This window comes from Miniopterus schreibersii (genome assembly GCF_964146895.1).
Source record: "Miniopterus schreibersii genome assembly, chromosome: 12".
Lineage (NCBI taxonomy): Eukaryota > Metazoa > Chordata > Mammalia > Chiroptera > Miniopteridae > Miniopterus > Miniopterus schreibersii.
The window spans coordinates 44,226,393-44,245,812 of NC_138112.1; the positions used below are offsets into that span (position 1 = coordinate 44,226,393).

Genomic DNA, 19,420 nt, shown 5'->3' on the forward strand with positions numbered 1-19,420 from the left:
TTATTGCCTGTTTCCACAATGCTGGTAGCACCCCAAAAGCAGAATTTGCTAAAGTAATAAAATAATTATATCCTTCTACTATTTTTCCCATATACTGAACTTTGCATATAACAGACTAAATCTCTTATTCACTTTTTTTGGCTTATCAGTACTAGTTTGACTTTAAGGACCTACTTAGATATTGTCAACTTCTACACATACTTAGACCCTAACAGAAATGATTTTGCTTTGTAACAATCAGAAACTACCTCATATAGTAAGTCAAGGTATTAATTTGGCCCTTCCCAGAGTAAAATGAAAATGAGCAAGTTCACATTGCTTACATATCTCTGCTTTAGACTAGTGTTTTATAGTCACACACATTCATTTATAGCAATGGGTAGGAAGAGAAAGATCTGAGCTAGTTGCCAAGAAAGCAAAACACTTCGCACTTTCTCTTTCATCTTCTATTCTTTTTAAAAATATATCTTGATTGATTTCAGAGAGAGGTAGGGAGAGAGAGAGGAAGGGAGAGGGAGAGAGAGAGAGAAACATCAATGATGAGACAGGCATTGATTGGCTGCCTCCTGCATGCCCCACACTGGGGATTGAGCCCAAAACCCAGGTATGTGCCCTGACCAGAAATCGAACCAGGATCTCCTGGATCATAGGTCAACGGTCAACTACTGAGCCATACCAGCTGGGCCCATCTTCTATTTTTATTATTAAATATATTGTCAAAAATCAAAATAAATTACTCTGATGGTTATTCTAGCTTTTAATTCCTTTTTCTAGGATGATTAAATAAGACTTCCTATCAATAACTACTATTAGTAATAGTAAATTTATTATTTATATTTCTAGTAAATTTATTACTGATATTTATTTTTACATTAATTTTTTTAAAAATATACCTTTATTGATTTCAGAGAGAGGGAAGAAGAAGGAGAGAGACAGAAACATCAATGATGAGAGAGTCATTGATCGGCTGCCTAGCCCGCAACCTGGGCAGAGAGAGAGACTCGAACCCTGATCGCCTAGATCCTAGGTCGACGCTCAACCGCTGAGCCACGCCCAGCCGGGCTATTTTTACAATAATTTACAAACTATTTTAAAATAAACCACTGTATATATCTCGTAAGATAAAAATCAATTTGAAAAAATTTGAAACCTACATATCAGAATTATAAAGGCTTTTCAAATTACTTCTTTAATAAGTCTGTCCCAGATTCTTTAAAAAATTCATTTTTAGGTTTCATTTGATATGTTGCAGTTTTTTTTTTCTGCACAGCAAGAACCAAGCTAAGCTAAAATAGAAGCAACTGATTAAAAAAGTCAATTTTTCTCTGAAGTATTAGCCACAATTCATTGCAGTTACTACTTTAAAAAGGTAAATGCATACTTCAAAAATTGTTAGAAAGATTAGTTGATCTACATACCAACATGGTGCTGTCGTGTTGGAGAAGTGACATTTCTAATACAAGGAGTGAGTTGAGACTCTGTTCTTTCATGAGATGAATCTCGTGATCTGTCACTTGACCTTCGTCTATCTCTTGATCTCTCATGTCCCCCACTAGCACCATGTAGACTCATTCTGGTGTGGTCGACAACTCCTTTAGCAACACGTGAGGGAGTACTAGTAAGTTACAAAAGAAAATTAACCATAAAAATAGAACATGAAACACAAACACTTAAAAAAAGTCAATTAACATAAAACTAATATTTTGAAGGGCAAGAATCAAATGCTACTTTACAATTCTGAAATCAACCTAATCTACCTCAAACTTCTGTTTTATAAAATCTGGGGCACTCTATCTTTAAAGATCACATAATCCAACTCAGTTTTAAGGATAAGAAAACTAAAGCCTAGAAAGGTTAATTGACTTTTGAGTAAGTAGTAGTAGTATTAGTAGCAGCAGCAGCGACCACCCAAATCACCTAAATATTATTCAAATATTCTTTTGATTTCATTGACTGTGGGAGAAAAAGAGAGAGAAAAGAGGTTATTAAAAATAAATAAATAAACCAGTTTCTGGAACTCTTACTGAGGTGTGGGGCAAAGGAACAGCTCTCTCTGCCAAATAAAATAAGTCTACATGCTAACTTCAATCAACACATTTTGATTTTGACTGCTCTTTTGGACATTTTTTAAAACATTTCTCTAAAAAGCCTACCAGCATCAGCTGTGTAAAGTCACAGAATTTAAAATTTTAAAACATCATGTGTAGAGTAAATTTGCCCATGAGACGTGAATAATGGAGAATGACAACTAACTCAAATTGTCTCGTTGGTAGAATCACACAATTACTTATTAAGCTATACATACAATGCTACGATACATGCAGTACAGAAGCTCCTTCAGGGAGCGTGATTTAAGTGTAGCAGTAATACATAAACATGTACAATTCAAGAGTTATCCTAAATTTCAAATATAAAATGACTAAATATATCTCAATATGTATATAACTAATAAACAAATGATAGATAATAAATGCTTTAAGATCACAGAAGAAGAAATCATTGTCAATTAGTTACTGGTGAACTAGGCACTGACAAATAGATAAGATTTTAATAATAAGAATACATTGCAGGTAGGAAAACTGACTAACAAAAATGAGAGAGCCAGACCTAAGGTATTTTGGAAATTTATCATTTTGGTATATGCCATGGTTCATGGTTTTAAAATATGAAAGTGTATTATAGAAATAGAAGGAACAGAAGGAACTTCATGGCTTTAGTATAATAAAGACTTAGAACCAAATTGTCCTTTAATAGGTAATTGCTCGACATGTTGAATATTACCTAACATTTTGGAAGCTTAGTTTTCTCATCTGTAATATGTAGATCCTACTTACTTTCTAATGTTAATATGAAGATTAAATGAAGTATAAATAAGCTGACTAGCCTTTTGATTCATTCCAGTGCCCCTTCCATAATATTACTCTGCTCCCCTTCACTATTTAAAATTTAATCTTCCACTAAAATGTGGTTTCTTTCATTATGAAAATCAGTTATCACTTCACTGTAACAGACTACAAAGAAAAAAGACAGGGCTGACTTTGTATTTACCCTAAGAGTTACTTCTAGGGAAATAAAGGCAACCAACCTATCAGCCTTTATCAGTCATTTGTCTCTCATAAAACTATAGAAAAGAAAAATTCTACTCCCACCTTCTTTCTACTGAAAAAGATCAGAGTAGGATTGTATCTTTGGAACATATTCTTTTTCTTGAAACAGAACAAATCAAAAGATTCTATTGCATTTACGTTAAAAACTTTAGAAACAATGGATTTTCTGATTCATGTCCTAAACTAGGAAATAAAAAGGAATCTGTACAAATATAACAAGGATTAAAAAAAGTAACTCCTCAAATTCTTCTAGCTTATACGTTATAAATGTGCTAAGCACATTTTCTAAATAAGAATCTAATTGACAATTTAATACACAGTGTACAAACACGACGACAACTAAGGCAAATGCAGGATAAATGTTCAGTTTAAGTAAGGGCCAAGAAGGCTGATTAATTGAAAACACATTTCAACTAGACATCTTTGTAGCTAAAAGATGAACTACTGCTAAGCATTCTCTTGAAATATTGGCTTCATTTCTAAATTGTTTAGATTTTAAGTGAATGCAAAAGATATAATACACTTTCATCCTTTCTTTCCATTCCCACATGGAATGCACACTGAATCAGACCTTCAGAGTCAAATTGTCATGAAAGACTAATTATGTCCTACTCTATTTAATTCAATAATTTTAGATCAGGAAAGCAATCTAAGAGTAAAAATAATGCATACAAAATAAAATGAGGACGAGCAAGTTCAGAGGAGATATTTCTGCTTCATGTTGCATTTAAAAGAATTTGATACACATTAATTGAGGGCAGGTAAGGAGATGAAAAGTATATCAGCCTCCAAATCTGCTTCAAGCCAACAAAGTAACAACGACTGTGGTTCTTCACCTGGTGAGGTGACCTAAACCCTCATTCCTGAAGTGTCAGGGCAATTAGCAGTGCTACCTGGATTGGGTTTTTATAGTTTTCCATCGACCTTAATTACAGGGTATGGTAATACTAAGAAATGCCCTAAGGGATTGTCTGTATTCTTCCACACCTCCACTGTGGAGTAGTAGTCCAATTTTCCCTTGTTAGTCAAGAACAATCACCCTAGCCAGCACAGTAACTCCCTTCTTTGCCTAGAAATGAAGAGGAATCAGGATCCCAAAGTGGCCCGCAGGGTAGCAGTATTAACTTCCAGCTCAATGGAGGCATTGTGGTGACTCCTGACAGAAGCATTCCTACCTTCTGGAATCAAGATCTCTAGGCCAGCAGAGTATAAGGTCCAGGGAACAGAAAGCAAAAATTTTGCTAACGGTTCATTAGGGGTAATAGTGAGTGGTACTACTCCCATTTCCACTCCTTGATTCCCGAACCCATGAATCCAGGCTATAAGGAAAAAAACACCATATACTGGATGTTGATTTAGTATGAAAGTTCCTCAAAAAGTTAAAAATAGAACTACCATATGATCCAGCAATCCCACTTCTGGAAGGATATCTAAAGGAAAAGAAATCACTGTCTTGAAAAGATATCTGTACCTCCATGTTCACTGCAGCATTATTTACAATAGCCAAGACATAAAATCAACGTAAGTGTCCAGTGACGGATGGATAAATAAGTTGTGGTACTATATACAGTGAAATATTATTCCATTTGCAACAACATGGATGAACTTTGAGGGCATTAAGCTAAGTGAAATAAGTCAGACATACAAAGATAAATATTGTATGATCTCACTTATACATGGAATCTAAAAACTGAACTCAAACAGAGAAGAGATTGGTAGTTGCCAGGGATGAGGGGTAGGGGTGTAAGAAATGGGTGAAGGTGATCAAAAGGTACAAACTTACAATTATAAGAAGAGTAAGTTCTGGGGATGTAATATACAGCATGGTGACAATGGTTAACAATACTGTATTGTGTATTTTAAAAATGCTGAGAGAGTGGATCTTAAAAGTTCTCACCACCACCAAAAGAAAAAGTATCTACGTGAGAGGACAGATATGCTAACTAACCTTATTATATTAATCATTTTTGCAATATACACATATATTAAATCAATACATGTAGATCTTAAAACTTACACAATATCATATATCAATTATATCTCAACAAAGCTGAGGGGAAAGAGAAAGAACAAAATTACCTAGATGCCCAAAAATAAGGAATCAGTCAACTAAATTATGGCACATCTATATGGTGATAAAATGTTATTCAGCCATTAAAAAAAATGCAATAGACAAAAGAATATATGCACCCCTATGTTCACTGTAGCATTACTTACAATAGCCAAGATATGGAAGCAACCCAAGTGCCCATCAATACACAAGTGGATAAAAAAAGTAGTGGTATACCCTGGCTGGTGGCTCAGTTGGTTGGAGCATTATCCAGTATCTCTCTCTCTCCCACTTCTTCCTTCCTCTCTCTAAAATCAATAAATATATCCTCCAGTGAGGACTAAAAAAAAAGTGGTGGTGCATTTACACAGAAAACAACAACAACAAAGTAACAAGTACTAAATTTACTCTCCTGTCTGAAACAACTCCTCAAAATGGACAAAATATATGAAACAATTGTTTGCAAGACATAGTACATCACTGTCTAGTAATCCCTCAAAGATGAAAAACAAATGAGATAAGCCCAACAACTGTCCAAATTATTAACCTTAAGAGAGTTTCCAGAGTAAATATAAGGAAGCAAAACCTGGTGAACTCTGAGTTTAAGATATGGAGTTGAGGGGTTTGGGACAATAAGTGGCTAGAGTTCTCAGGAAAGAGTTCTAGAGAGGGGAAGCAGCACAGACAGAAAACCTCAGGGATCTACAGTGAGTTTTCTTCAAATACTGAGCTTAGTACCAATCAGCACACCCTTATGAAGAAACTACATAAGGCTGGAAAAAGAACCAACTCAACAGATTAGAGGAAACAGTTCCTAGGACTCATAAAGAACCCATTTCTCCCAATCAGGCTGGAAAACCTCATAATTCCTAGGGCACTGGGGAGAGAGTCTAAAGGATCTTGGCTCTGAAACAGGAAATAATTAGACCTAAACTGAGCACCGCTCTAGTCACATCTAATAAATCTAAAACAAAGCTCAAGAATATCTATAGGAATAAAAAAATATCCAGCACCCAACAAGATAAAATTCACAATGTATGGCATCCAATAAAAAATTACCAGGTATGCAAAACAGCAGGAAAACAAAACCTATAAGGTTTTTCTTGTTTGGGACTCTTGGTGCTTCCTAGACTTGTATGTCTACTTCCTTCATCATGTTAGAGAAATTTTGTCATTATTTCTTCAAATAGGTTTTCCATTCCTTTCTCTCACTTCTTCTTCTGGTACCCCTACGATATGAATGCTGGTATGCTTGATGTTGTCCCAGAGGTCCCTTAAACTATCCTATTTAAAATTTCCATATATATATATATATTTCCCCCCCCCGCTACCTTTTCTTACAGACCACTTGGCTCACACCAAGACACATCATAATTAAAACGCCAAAGGTTAAAAATAAAGAGAGAATCTTAAAAGTAACAAGAGAAAAGCAGTAAGTTACTTACAAGGAAGCTCTGATAAGACTGTCAGGTGATTTCTCAACAAAAACTTTGCACACCAGAAGAAATGAAAGGAAATATTCAAAGTGATAATAAGCAAAGGCCTACAACCAAAACTACCCAGAAAGGTTATTACTTAGAATCAAAGGTGAGAGAAAGAGTTTCCCACACAAGAAGGTAAAAAAATTCACCCCCACTAAACCAGTAATTACAAGAAATATTAAAGAAACTTCTTTAAGAAGAAAAGATCAAACATAATGTGTAAATACAACAATATAAAGGGATACATACAAACACACAAAAGAGGTAAAAAAAAAAATGACAAAAACATTAACATGGAGGGAGTGAGTAAAAACTGTAGTGATTTTAGAATGTGTTCAAACTTAAATGACCATCAACTTAAAACAGACTGCTATAAACAGAGCTTGACATATATATGAAACACATGGTAACAACAACCCTAAAATCTATGAGATTTAATCTGTAAGGAATCTACAAGAAATAAGAAGGAAGCCAAACATAATACTATAGCAACATATAAGAGAGGAGAACAAGAGAATAAGAAAAAAAACAAAGAACTATAAAAACAATCAGAAAACACTTAATAAAATGGAAATAACACTATACCTAGCAATAATTACTTTAAATGTAAATGGACTAAAAGTTTCAATCAAAAGGGTGGCTGAATGGATAAAAAGCAAACCCTATACATATACTGCCTATAAGAGACCCACTTCAAATTGAAAGACACACACAGGCTGAAAGTAAAGTTACGGAAAAAGATATTTCATGCAAATAGAAACCAAAAAAATAAAAATAAAAAAGCTCGGGTAGCAATACTTAGACAAAATAGACTTTAAAACAAAGGCCATAAATAAGAGACAAAGAAGGGCATTTCATTATGATAAAGGGATCAATCCAACAAGAAGATAGAACTCTTTTTTTTTTTTTTAATTTTAAGGTTTTTTGTTTTTTTTAAATATAGCTTTATTGATTTCAAAGAGAGGAAGGGAGAGGGAGAGAGAGAGATAGAAACATCAGTGATGAGAGAGTCATTGATCGAGCCTACAACCCGGGCATGTGCCCTGACCAGGAATTGAACCTCGATCGCCTGGATCCCAGGTCGACGCTCAACCGCTGAGCCATGCCCGGCCGGGCAGAAGATAGAACTCTTGTAAACACCTACATACCCAACGTAGGAGCACCTAAATATATAAACCAAATATTGATGGACATAAAGGGAGAGGTCAACAGACACCCCACTGACATCAATGAATAAATCTTCCAAACAGAAAATCAATAAGGAAACAGTGGCCTTAAATGACACAATAGACCAGATTGACTTACTTGATATCTTTAGAGCATTTCACCCAAAAGCAAAATACACTTTTTTTTTAAAGTGAACATGGAACATTTTCCAGGATATACCACATGTTAGGTCACAACATAATAAATTTAGGTAGACTGAAATCGTATCAAGCATCTTCTCCAATCACAATGGTATGAAACTAGAAATCAACTGCAAGAAGAAAACTGAAAAACACACAAATCCCTGGAGGCTAAATAACATGCTACTAAACAATGAATGGGTTAATAATGAGCTCTAGCAAGAAATCAAAAGATACCTTGAGACAAATGAAAATGAAAACACAATGACCCAAAATCCATGGGACAACAGCCAAGCAGTTCTAACATATATGTGTCTGTGTAGACATAGATACAGCTTTATAGTTTATATGGTGTTTTAAACATTTAATCAAGAAAAAAACATTTTTTCTTAAAGATGAGGTAAGCATCCTTATAAATTTCATATTAGATGTTCTTAGCTATTTGAATTAGTCTATCCTTATTAAAGAGCTAATATTTTAAGTCACATTTTTATTCTGGGGAAAATAAGCTGTTTTTATTACTATAAAAATGTTTTATGTTCTGTCCTTTTAAACTAAACCTTTTAAATGATTTTATATAAATATATTTTTGAAGCAATTAATTTGCATTTGCTCCTTATAAGCAATTTTAAGAGTTGGCAAACTATGGCCCATATGCCAAATTCAACCCATTAACTAATTTTGTAAATAAAGTTTTATTAGAACACAACCATGCTCATTCATTTATATACTGTTTATGGCTGCTTTCACTCTATAGCAGCAAACTGAATGGTTGTCAAAGAAACTCTGTAACTCACACAGTCAAAAATATTCACTATCTAGCTCTTTACAGAAAATGTTTGCCAATCTATATGATAGTGGCAGTAACTGTGATGACAAGAAATGCTATCAAACTTCTAAATCTATTTTCAACAGATTTAACGCAGATTTCTCTCCTCTTTCCCCCTTTTTGTCAATTAGCTTTTTGTTCTGCCTAATAGATGGTCAGTTTCCCAAAGAATAAAACCTAATTACTGAAATGGGGGCAGTTCTCAACTGAGGAATGGGTTATGCTCTCAAAGGTCATCTATAAGTCTTTTTTTTATATACATTTTTCCCATAGAAATATTTTAAATGATACTTATTCCCAGATTAGCTCCACAAAAGCCAACTTTAGCAAGAAATATAGCCCAAGAATAGTTTTAATACTAGTCCTAAATCCCAACATCTTTCTCTTCTTCCTAAAATCCCATTGTTCGATATGTCAGCAAATCTAGTGAGGCAGAAGCAGTAGCAGAAGCAAGTTTAATATACTGCTGTATGATTGCTCTAAGAGCATCTTTTCTTTGAAATGAAATGAAGAACTAGATATCAAAATTTTGACAGAAAAATACCTCTTAATTGCAAAACTGTAACATTTTACTATCAAGGTTAAACTTTTCCCAACTGATAAAAATTAATTTCATGCAATCAGTGAAGGAGATAGGTTTCTTTTGCTTTTAAAAATGTCTATTACCTTGTTTCTGGCTTTTGAACTTTTATAATAAACAAAAATGTTGCTAGGGACCTCTATATATTGAGGAGTCTGTGAATTAAAGCTATAATATTTGAGTCTTCATACTGCTAATTTTTTTAGTTCTAAAATACTATGGTTTTAAATCATCAATAGGTATCAAGTGCTTGCAATGTAACTAAACCCTGTAATAACTAAAAGTATTATCCTCCTCCCAGCAATGTTTTTAGTTTTATCATGTATTCATTTTACCAAATATTTATTGAATACTTATCATATGCTACTTGCTAGTCTAGTTCTGGTGGATATAACCAACAAACTCTTGCACCTATAATTAACCCATTCTAGTAGAGAAAAACAGAATATATAAAATAAATACTTTAAATGTCATATAGTGATAAGTACTACGAGGTAAAATAAAGCAAGGCAAAGAGGACAGAGTCATCATTTTAAGGTGAAAGGCTCTATTTTACAAAGATTGGTCAAGGTAGGACTCTCTGAAGAGATGATGTCTGAGGAAACACCTAAGGGAGCGAGAAACAGAATTATGAGACCATACGAGGGAAGAGTAGGTTAAAAGACCCTGTCGCAAGAGTAATCGCTGGCTTTTTTCAAGGCATTCCAGAAGGCCAAGATAGCTGGAGCACAGAGAGCAAGAATAGTTTTAGAGAGGAGTTCAGGGAGACAAGACTAGGACCAGATCATGAAGCACCTTGAAGGAATATTTAAAGAGGTTTCTCTTTTGATCAGAGTAAAATAGGTACCACTGAAATGTAAATCAGATCAAGTTGACAACAGAAAAAAGGGGGCAAAAGTAGAGTTCAAGTGACCAATTTGGAGGCAACTGAAAATAATTCAAGTGAGAGCTAAAAGTGACTTGAACCATGGTTGTCTAATTGCTCTGAATATGACTTCCAGAACTATGTTGAATAAAAGTGGTGACGCCCAGCTGGCGTGGCTCAGTGGTTGAGCATCGCCCTATGAACCAGGAGGTCATGGTTTGATTCCCGGTCAGGGCATATGCCTGGGTTGCAGGCAATTAATGATTCTCTCTCATCATTGATGTTTTTCTCTCTCTCCCCCTCTTCCTTCCTCTCTCTGAAATCAATTAAAATATATATATATTAAAAACAAAATAGTGGTGAGAGTGGGCATCCTTGTTTTGTTCCTGATTTTAAAGAAAAAGCTTTCAGTTTTTCACCATTTGAGAATAATATTGGCTGAGGTTTGTCACACATGGCCTTTATTATGTTGAGTTACTTTTCTTCTACACCCATTTTAGTGAGTGTTTTAACCATAAATGGATGTTGTATCTTATCAAATGCTTTTCGGCATGTATTGGTAAGATCATAGGATTTGTATCCTTTGTTTTGTTAATGGGGTGTATTATGTTGGTCAATTTGAGTATGTTGAACCATTCTTGTGCCCCTGGAGTGAACCCCACTTAAGCATGATATATTACTTTTTTTTTTTTTTTAAATATATCTTTATTGATTTCAGAGAGAGAAAAGGAGAGGGAGAGAGAGAAACAGAAACATCAGTGATGAGAGAGTCATTGATCGGCTGCCTCCTGCACACCCCCGACTGGGGATCAAGCCTGCAACTCAGGCATGTGCCCTGACCGGGAATCGAATCCCGATTACCTGGATCCTAGGTTGATGCTCAACTGCTGAGCCACGCCCGGCCGGGCTTTATTGCTTTTTTAATGTACTGCTGTATTCGACTTGTTAGTATTTTTGCATCTGTATTCACCACAGATATTGAGGTGTGTTTTTTTCTTGTGTGTTATCCTTGCCAGGTTTTGGTGTCAGGGTTATGTTGGCCTCATAAAATGTGTTAGGAAGTACTGCCTCTTCTTCAATTTTTTGGAAGAGTTTGAGAAGGATAGGTATCAGATCTTCTTTGCATGTTTGGTAGAATTCACTAGTTAAGCCATCTGGTCCTGGATTTGGGGGGGGGGGGGGGGCAGTGATGGCTGTTTCAATTTCCTCACTGTTGATGGGTCTATACAGATTTTCCACTTCTTCATGATTCAATCTAGGCAGGTTATATATTTCTAAGAATTTATCCATTTCTTCTGGATTATTGAATTTGGTGGCATATAGTCTTTCATAGTATTCTAGTAAGATCCTCTGTGTATCTGTGATGTCTGTGATTTTGTTTATATGAGTCTTTTTCTTCCTTAGTGAGTCTAGCCAGGTGTTTGTCAATTTTATTAATCTTTTCTAAGAACTAGCTCTCTCTTGTATTAATTTTTTATATAGTCTTTTTGTTCTCAATTTCATCCTAATTTTTATTATTTCCTTTCTTCTGCTGCCTTTGGGTTGCCTTTGTTCTTTTTCTGGTTAAGGTGTAAGGTTGTTTACTTGGGATTTCTCTTGCTTCTTAAGATAGGCCTGTAATGATATAAACTTCCCTCTTATTACTGCTTTCACTGCATCCTGGAAGTTTTGATATGTCGTATTGTCATTCTTCTTTGTCTCCATATATCTCTTGATCTCACCTGTTATTTCTTCTTTGACCCAGTCATTCTTTAGTAGTATGTTGTTTAATCTCCACATATTTGTGGGTTTCTTTACTTCCTTCTTGCAATTGATTTCTAATTTCAAAGCATTGTGGTCAAAGAATATGCTTGGTATCATTTCAATCTTGAATTTGTTGAGCCTAGTTTTGTAACACAACATATAAAACCTAGGAATAAACTTAACAAAGAATATGAAGGACCTATATACTGAAAACTACAAAGCATTTATTAAAAGAGATTGAAAAAGACACAATGAAATAGAAAGATATTCTGTGTTCATGGATTGAAAGAATCAACATAGTTAAAATGGCCATATTACCCAAAGCAATATCCAGATTTAATGCAATCCTCATCAAAATTCCAATGTCCTTTTTAAAAAAAATAGAACCAAAAACTCATCAGATTTGTATGGAACCACAAAAGACTCTCAATCACCAAAGCAATCCTGAGAAAAAAGAATGAACCCAGAGGTATCACACTACTTGACTTCAAATTATACTACAGAACTACTATAATCAAGACAGCATGGTATTGGCAGAAACAGACACACAGACAGAACTGAGAGGCCAGAAATGGGACAGAACTGAGAGGCCAGAAATAAACCCACATGTATATGGGCAAATAATTTTGACAAAAATACAATGGAGAAAAGAAAACCTCTTCAACAAATGGTGCTGGGAAAATTGGAAAGCTACATGCAAAAGAATTAAACTAGATTATAGTCTGTCCCCATGTTCAAAAATTAATTCAAAATGGATCAAAGACCTAAATATAAGATCTGAAACAACATAGAAGAAAACATAGGTACTATCCTTATGGGCCTTGGTCTTAGGCAACATTTTATAAATTTGACCCCAAAGGCAAGGGAAGTAAAGGCAAAAATAAATGAATGGAACTTTATCAAACTAAAAAGCTTCTGCAGAGCAAAAGAAACCACCAACAAAACAAAAAGGTAACCAATTGAATGGGAGATGATATATGCAAACAACAGCTCTGATAGGGGGTTAATATATACAAAAAAGAACTTATACAACTCAATACCGAACGAACAATCCGATTTAAAAATGCGCAGTAGACCTGAATATACACCTCTCCCAAGAAGACATACAAATGGTGAACAGCTATAGGAAAAGATGTTCAACTTCACTAGCTATTAAGGAAATGCAAATCAAAACTACAATGAGATACCACCTCACACCTGTTAGAATGTCTATTATCAACAAGACAGGTAATAACAAGCGTTGGAGAGGTTGTAGAGAAAAAAGAACCCTCATTCACTGCTGGTGGGAATGTAAACTGGTACAGCCACTATGGAAAACAGTATGGCAGTTCCTCAAAAAATTAAGAATAGAGTACCATATGACTTAGCAATCCCTCTTCTGGGTATCTACAGGAAAAACTAGAAAACATTTATTCGCAAAGATATATGCACCCTTATGTTCACTGCAGCATTATTCATGGTGGCTAAGACATGGAGACAACCAAAGTGTCCTTCAATAGAGGACAGGATAAAGCAGATGTGGTACATATATACTATGGAATACTAGTCAGCCATAAGAAAAGATGAAATACTGCCACTTGCGACAACATGGATGGACCTTGAGAATATTATGCTAAGCGACATGAGACAGAAAAAGCTAAGAACCATATGATTATCCCATATCATATGTGGGATATAAACTTGAAACTCACAGACACAGAGAACAGTATGGAGGTTACCAGAGGGGGGGTGGTAAAGGGTGAAAGGTGAAGGAAGATGATTTGACTTTGGGTGGTGGGCACACAACACAATATACAGATCACGTATCACAGAAATGTACATTTGAAACCTATATGATTCTATTAACCAATGGCACTCCAATAAATTTAAAATAAATAAATAAATAGAAAAAAAAGAAAGTGTAGGTGTATCTTAGACATATTAAGAATGAGATGTTTATTAGACACCCAAGTAGAGATATCAAATAGGGAATTAAATACATAAAACTAAAGTTCAGGAGAAATGTTCAGGCTAGAGATAAAAATTTGGGAGTTGGAAATCACTTAACATTCTCAAGCAACTCCCCTCCACAGAAAATAATGAAATATTTCTAAAAAACAGCTAACCACTATTAATAATTGTGAAGATCTAAATTAATGATCAGACATATATTTTGTATCTGATTAGTCATTCATTCAACAAATTATTTACTAAATGATACTCTGTGCCAGTTACTGTTTTGGGTGTGGCTCGTGATTGAAAATAATAATACATACACAATCAAGTACTCTAATGGTGCCTTTAAATTTATAATTATTTTTAAAAACCTTTTGGAGCATCTTTTCTACCCAGCAATAAAGGGGGGAAATAAAATAAACCAATTTAAAAAGCTATGAAGTACAAATAAAAGTTTTAGAAATATTTGTCAAATGATTGTGAATATTTTAACAAATTAGTTTCACAAGAGGTTTTTAGAAAGAATTACAGCAACCACTCATACTTTCAAATGGCCTTTTCAAAATACAAACTGACTTGTTCCACTAAATTCCCCCTATGCCTCCTACTAAAATTTTAAGCATTATAAAAGAATTAAAATTAAAAATCTAAGCTATACTGCAATTAGACTGATAAAATTAAAGAATGAGAGAATATGCATCAGAGGTCCTTTGATGTTGGTCATCCAGTATGCTTAACTATTCTCACAAATACCCAGAAACATAGAATCTAAGTTGAGAAAATCTAGTCCAAATACCAGTCTAATTTCTGAATCTCATCTACAAAATCCCCATGACTTGGCTGACCTATTGCTGTTAATGACAAGGAAAGGTAACTTGTTTTTTCTTTTGAACAGTTTAGTTTTATCTTTGGAAAGCTCTGATTCTTAGGCAGTTTTTTCTTAACACTAAAGCTTAATTCAACTTTTTTACCTGACCCTAGTTCAGGGTTTTGGCCCAGCTGATTCTTTGTTGTTTGAAGAGAGCTGTCCTGTGCATTATAGGATGTTTACTAGCTCCCTGGCCTCTACCCACTAGATGCTAGTCTTCCTCCCCCAGCTATATACCCAAAACTGTCTTCAGACATTGCCAAAAGCCTAATGGGCAAAATCACCCCTCTAGCTGAGAACCACTGCCTTAGTTCTATCTGGTCAGACCAAGTAACCACCCTAACATTTGAGCATTTGGTACGTGCCAGGCACCAATGCAGAGCACTCTGCAGATATTTTCACTTAATCCTCAAAACCATCCCAGTTTTACAGTTGAGAAAATAGAAGTTTAGAAACTAAGCAGCTTGCCTAAAACTATATATAGCTAATTAAGTGGGAGGTCTGAGATATGACCTAAAGAGTTCATTTCGGAGCTCATGCTTTTAACCTCAAGTCTGACTCAAACCAAGTCTAATTCTTCACATATCTGAAGATAGCGCTTATTGTGAAATTCCTTAATATCCACCAGAGCTGACCCCCAAACCTCTAAATTCTCAGTTCTTTAAGCTGACAAGGCTTCCAATTTCTTCACATCCTTCCCACTGAATATACACCGAACTAAAGACAACATACTTTGGTGTACAGCAGAATGGCTCTAGTCTTCTTTTCCATTAATTTTGCTGGGGTTGGGGGGAGTGTAAGGTGGGGGAGAAGATGGGATGATGGCAGCCATAGTGTTTCTGTTTTACATCATTTACTACCAAAAACCACCCTCAGGTCTTTTCCATACATGATGTTGTAAAGCCATGCTAAGTTAACATATATTAGTGTTTTTCAGGCCTTATGTACACTCCTAAAAAGTTCATTTAAATTTATTCCAACAATCCAAATTCAGAGATCATTTTGGATAGTTTAGTATATTATTTACTATCCTTCTTTCTTCATTGTCACCTACCAAAGCAAAGAACAAAAAGCCACTTTCCACGATCAATAATCTTTGGTAGCGTCATTCAAAATCAAAATTGTGTTGATTAGTTAACACAATCAACTAGTGGCTAACTCAATTTTCCTTCATCTTACACCCAAGAATAAAATTTAAAAAAAATGACTGTACCAAAAACTAAGCTTAAGGCCAAATACATTATATTGCTACTAGTCTACCAACCACATGACAGAAAAATCAAACTTGCTCTGACAATCTATTTTTAGCAAACCCATTCTGGTTTTTCTGTTTTTGGGGTTTTTTTTCTGGTTCATTTTTAACCAGTTTTCTTCAAGTTAGTCATAAACTATCCTTTCCATTTTCTGTCCTAAAATCTTCTACCTTTTTCAAAAGCAGGCCTAGAATCAGCAATTCTTGTATGCCCCTAAAACCTTTTAAGACCACAGATAATACCAATAATTTTAAGATTTTGCAGACAGTCCCTTTTATAAGATGTTTCAACTTGCCCAGAAGACAACTCATTTAACCAGATGCAAAGATACTTTATCCATATTCATGTTGGTTTTATGTCCTTCCTAGCAGTGTTCCCTTTGTTGTTACTATTATTGGTGGTGGTGGTTTATTCTTCCTAAATAAGGAATTTTTTTCTTCCCTTAATGCCAATCACTATTATTACACTTTCTTTGATTACCTTTTTAAATGTAATATAAGAAACTCTTTGGGCTGGTATTAATATTTTTTTAAAGTCTCAGCTTATTTCAGCTAATTTTCCTGATTCTGAAAAAGGTTTGTTTTCTATATTATGGCAACCTTAGCTATTTGCTTTGTTTTTAAAGTAGCTTGCATATCTTTGAAGAGTTCTTTGTGTAATAACACCAAGGATCTTTTACCATCTGAAAAATATCAAAATTACCTTTTTACTTAACTCCCTAAAATATCCTCCTTTTCTGTAGAAACTTATACTGTGGAATAATACTGATCTTTCTTCTAATCAAGAATCAGAAAAACTCACATTAGTGGGGGGGAAAACATAAAATAAATCTACGAAAACACTATGCAGTTCTTAAGATTTCTGCTACATGAGACAATTTCATAACAGGATGGTCATAATTAAGTTTTTGTGGATTTTTTTTTTTAAAAAAGGTCTGGGTTATTTAATAGTATGTACAGTAATATCCCAAAACCATTTTAAGTGCAAATGTATGATTTTATATTTTTAAATATACACAGAAAAAAGAAGTTATATGCAAAAATAAAATATTTTTCTTTGATCATAACAAATTTTATTTTCTTCCATGTCCTTTTTCTGTATTTATCAAATTTACATAATAAACATGTATCATTTTTACAACACTAGCACTATTATTTTAAAAGAATCAGTAGAACCAGAGGAAAATACTCTATAAAGTACAAGAAAAAAAGATCTAGCTTGAGATTTCTGCTTTTATAACTCTATTACTAAAACAAGCTTAGAAAAATATTTCTGGACACCACCAAATCACCAAAAAAAGCCAATACTAGGTAATACTAGTTAGTCTAAGTAAGTCATGACAACCATCAAGATGACCATTCAAACTTCTAGAAATTAAATGGGGAAATCACAAGAACTTTCTGACATTTCAAGGAAAGGATATAGTTATGAACTGTTTAATATTTAAATACATTAAGAATAAAATAATTTTAAAATATATATCCTCCAATATTCCTACAAAATGAAGGATCAAAAGAATAGAGGTAATGAAGATTTTAAAAAACACCCACTCAAAATGTTTTAAATTGTGCTAAATTTCCTAATAAAATAAGCAATGTCACCTGTTAATACTTAAAATCTCATAGCAAGAGCAATTATCTTTATTTAGAAATACCTTCTGCTTGAAGGTCAATTTGCAATAATCCAAAAACTTATCTGACTACCCCCTCTCCGTGGCAGTATCTAGAACATCTATTCAAAGATTATGTCCTACAAACTAAAAAAAAAAAAAAAAAGAAAGGTCATTTTAACCAATTAAGGCTTTACCATTCAAATACATTTGGTTCTGTAAATACCACTACATATAAGTGGTTCAACTAATCCTAATTAACCCAAAAGTAAAAATACATTCACCTTTTCCTTTAGGAAATTATTTCAATTACTCTATTTCTCTATATAAAACTTCTTCAAATATATCAGAAATATTTTAAAATCAGTCTGTCCTTAAATCAATTTTTTAATATTCATAAAATACAATATCAAACAATGCATTCTCAAGTTACATGAAGATTCTACTAAGACTTTAAACAAAATTAAAAAAACAAAACATTAAACCCATAAGAACATACACATTTTAAATAACTTGCCATTAAACTGACCATTAAGACATATGATCTTTTCCATCCAGAAATGCAAATGAGCATAAGAAACAAAGGCCAAATACCTCTCAATCTTACTCATATACATACATGTATACAATTATAACCCAGCAATATCATGTAATAAATGAATACACACCTTACTTTAGTATATGCCAGGGTAGACACACAAAAACAAGAAAAAAATTTTGAAATCAGAGTATAAAGGGACTCTGCTTTTTCAAACAATGCAGCACTGAAAGCCAGGTCAGCATCCTTGGGCATTACTAGGAAACTTTAGCACATCTGATATTTCCATCATCTTCGATTCCTCTGAATAATCAGAAAATTTCCCAGTCTCTCCCTACCTCACCTGTCCACAGACCCCTCTGGCTTTCTTCCCTCTACTGTGTAATAATGCTATTGTGGTTATTTAAGCTTTAAATGTCCAGAGATACAACCCCCAAATATTAATTCAGTTCGTTTTCTCACAGACACTGACTCAGCCGTGGGTTGTGCAGCACTGACGTTTCTAGCCAAACAGCATCCTGTGAGCTGGGATCATCCCATTTCCCCATCTCTGTGCAGTGATTGGTTATTGTAACTGATAGACAGGCTAAAGAAAACTCAGGAGATGAGAGCTTAGTGATATGTAGATGTGTTGCCAAATGCCATCTGTAAAGCTAATTCTAGCTCTGCGAGCTTGCCAGGTTTTAGAAAATTAGGATGCAGCTTTCTTTTTTCCTTTCAATATTTTATTGTGTACCCACTCTGGGCAGTAAAACTTATCTTTAAAACCAAAGAGAATATATAATTTGTACTTTAAGAATTCACTCAAGAACTCCTCTAAAACAATGAAACTTTTCCATTTCTAAACTGCTGTTGGTACTACGGAGTGACTAAAAAGGAAACTGGAAAGCCCAATCTTCATGCAGTCTCAGAAAAAGCGAGCATGCGTATTTCTATGTGGAAATGAAACCTTGCGGCAAAGTCTAATATTGAATGTATCATGCATTTATCTTTAGTAACCTGAGGAGACTGCAGATCTGAGTTTTAAATAGTCAGATTCGACCCAATTCATATATTCAAGAGCTTTTAGCATATTGTTAATCTAGGCATTTTAATGTTAATTATACAGAAAGGGTGTTCTTTCTTTTTCCTTTTTAAGTAGCAAAAATGTCTCTATAATTTTTTAAAAGTTGTGGTAATTCAGGCCAAATATACTTTAACTGAAATGATCTTTAAC

At 34.2% G+C, this 19,420-nt stretch overlaps 1 protein-coding gene across 9 annotated transcripts in view; it reads right to left on the reverse strand.

Moving 5' to 3' along the window:
* Positions 1-19,420, reverse strand: part of BTBD10 (BTB domain containing 10) — a 59,831-nt gene that overhangs the window by 20,196 nt on the left and 20,215 nt on the right. For 8 of the 9 annotated variants that reach the window (XM_081153240.1, XM_081153236.1, XM_081153235.1 and 5 more), the window contains one exon: positions 1,419-1,615. In XM_081153240.1, the coding sequence (XP_081009366.1) occupies positions 1,419-1,572 (154 nt within the window). In that variant the 5' untranslated portion in view covers positions 1,573-1,615. Of the gene's footprint in view, positions 1-1,418; positions 1,616-18,334; positions 18,679-19,420 lie in introns of those variants that run through there. The other variant, XM_081153234.1, reaches the window with a different exon arrangement.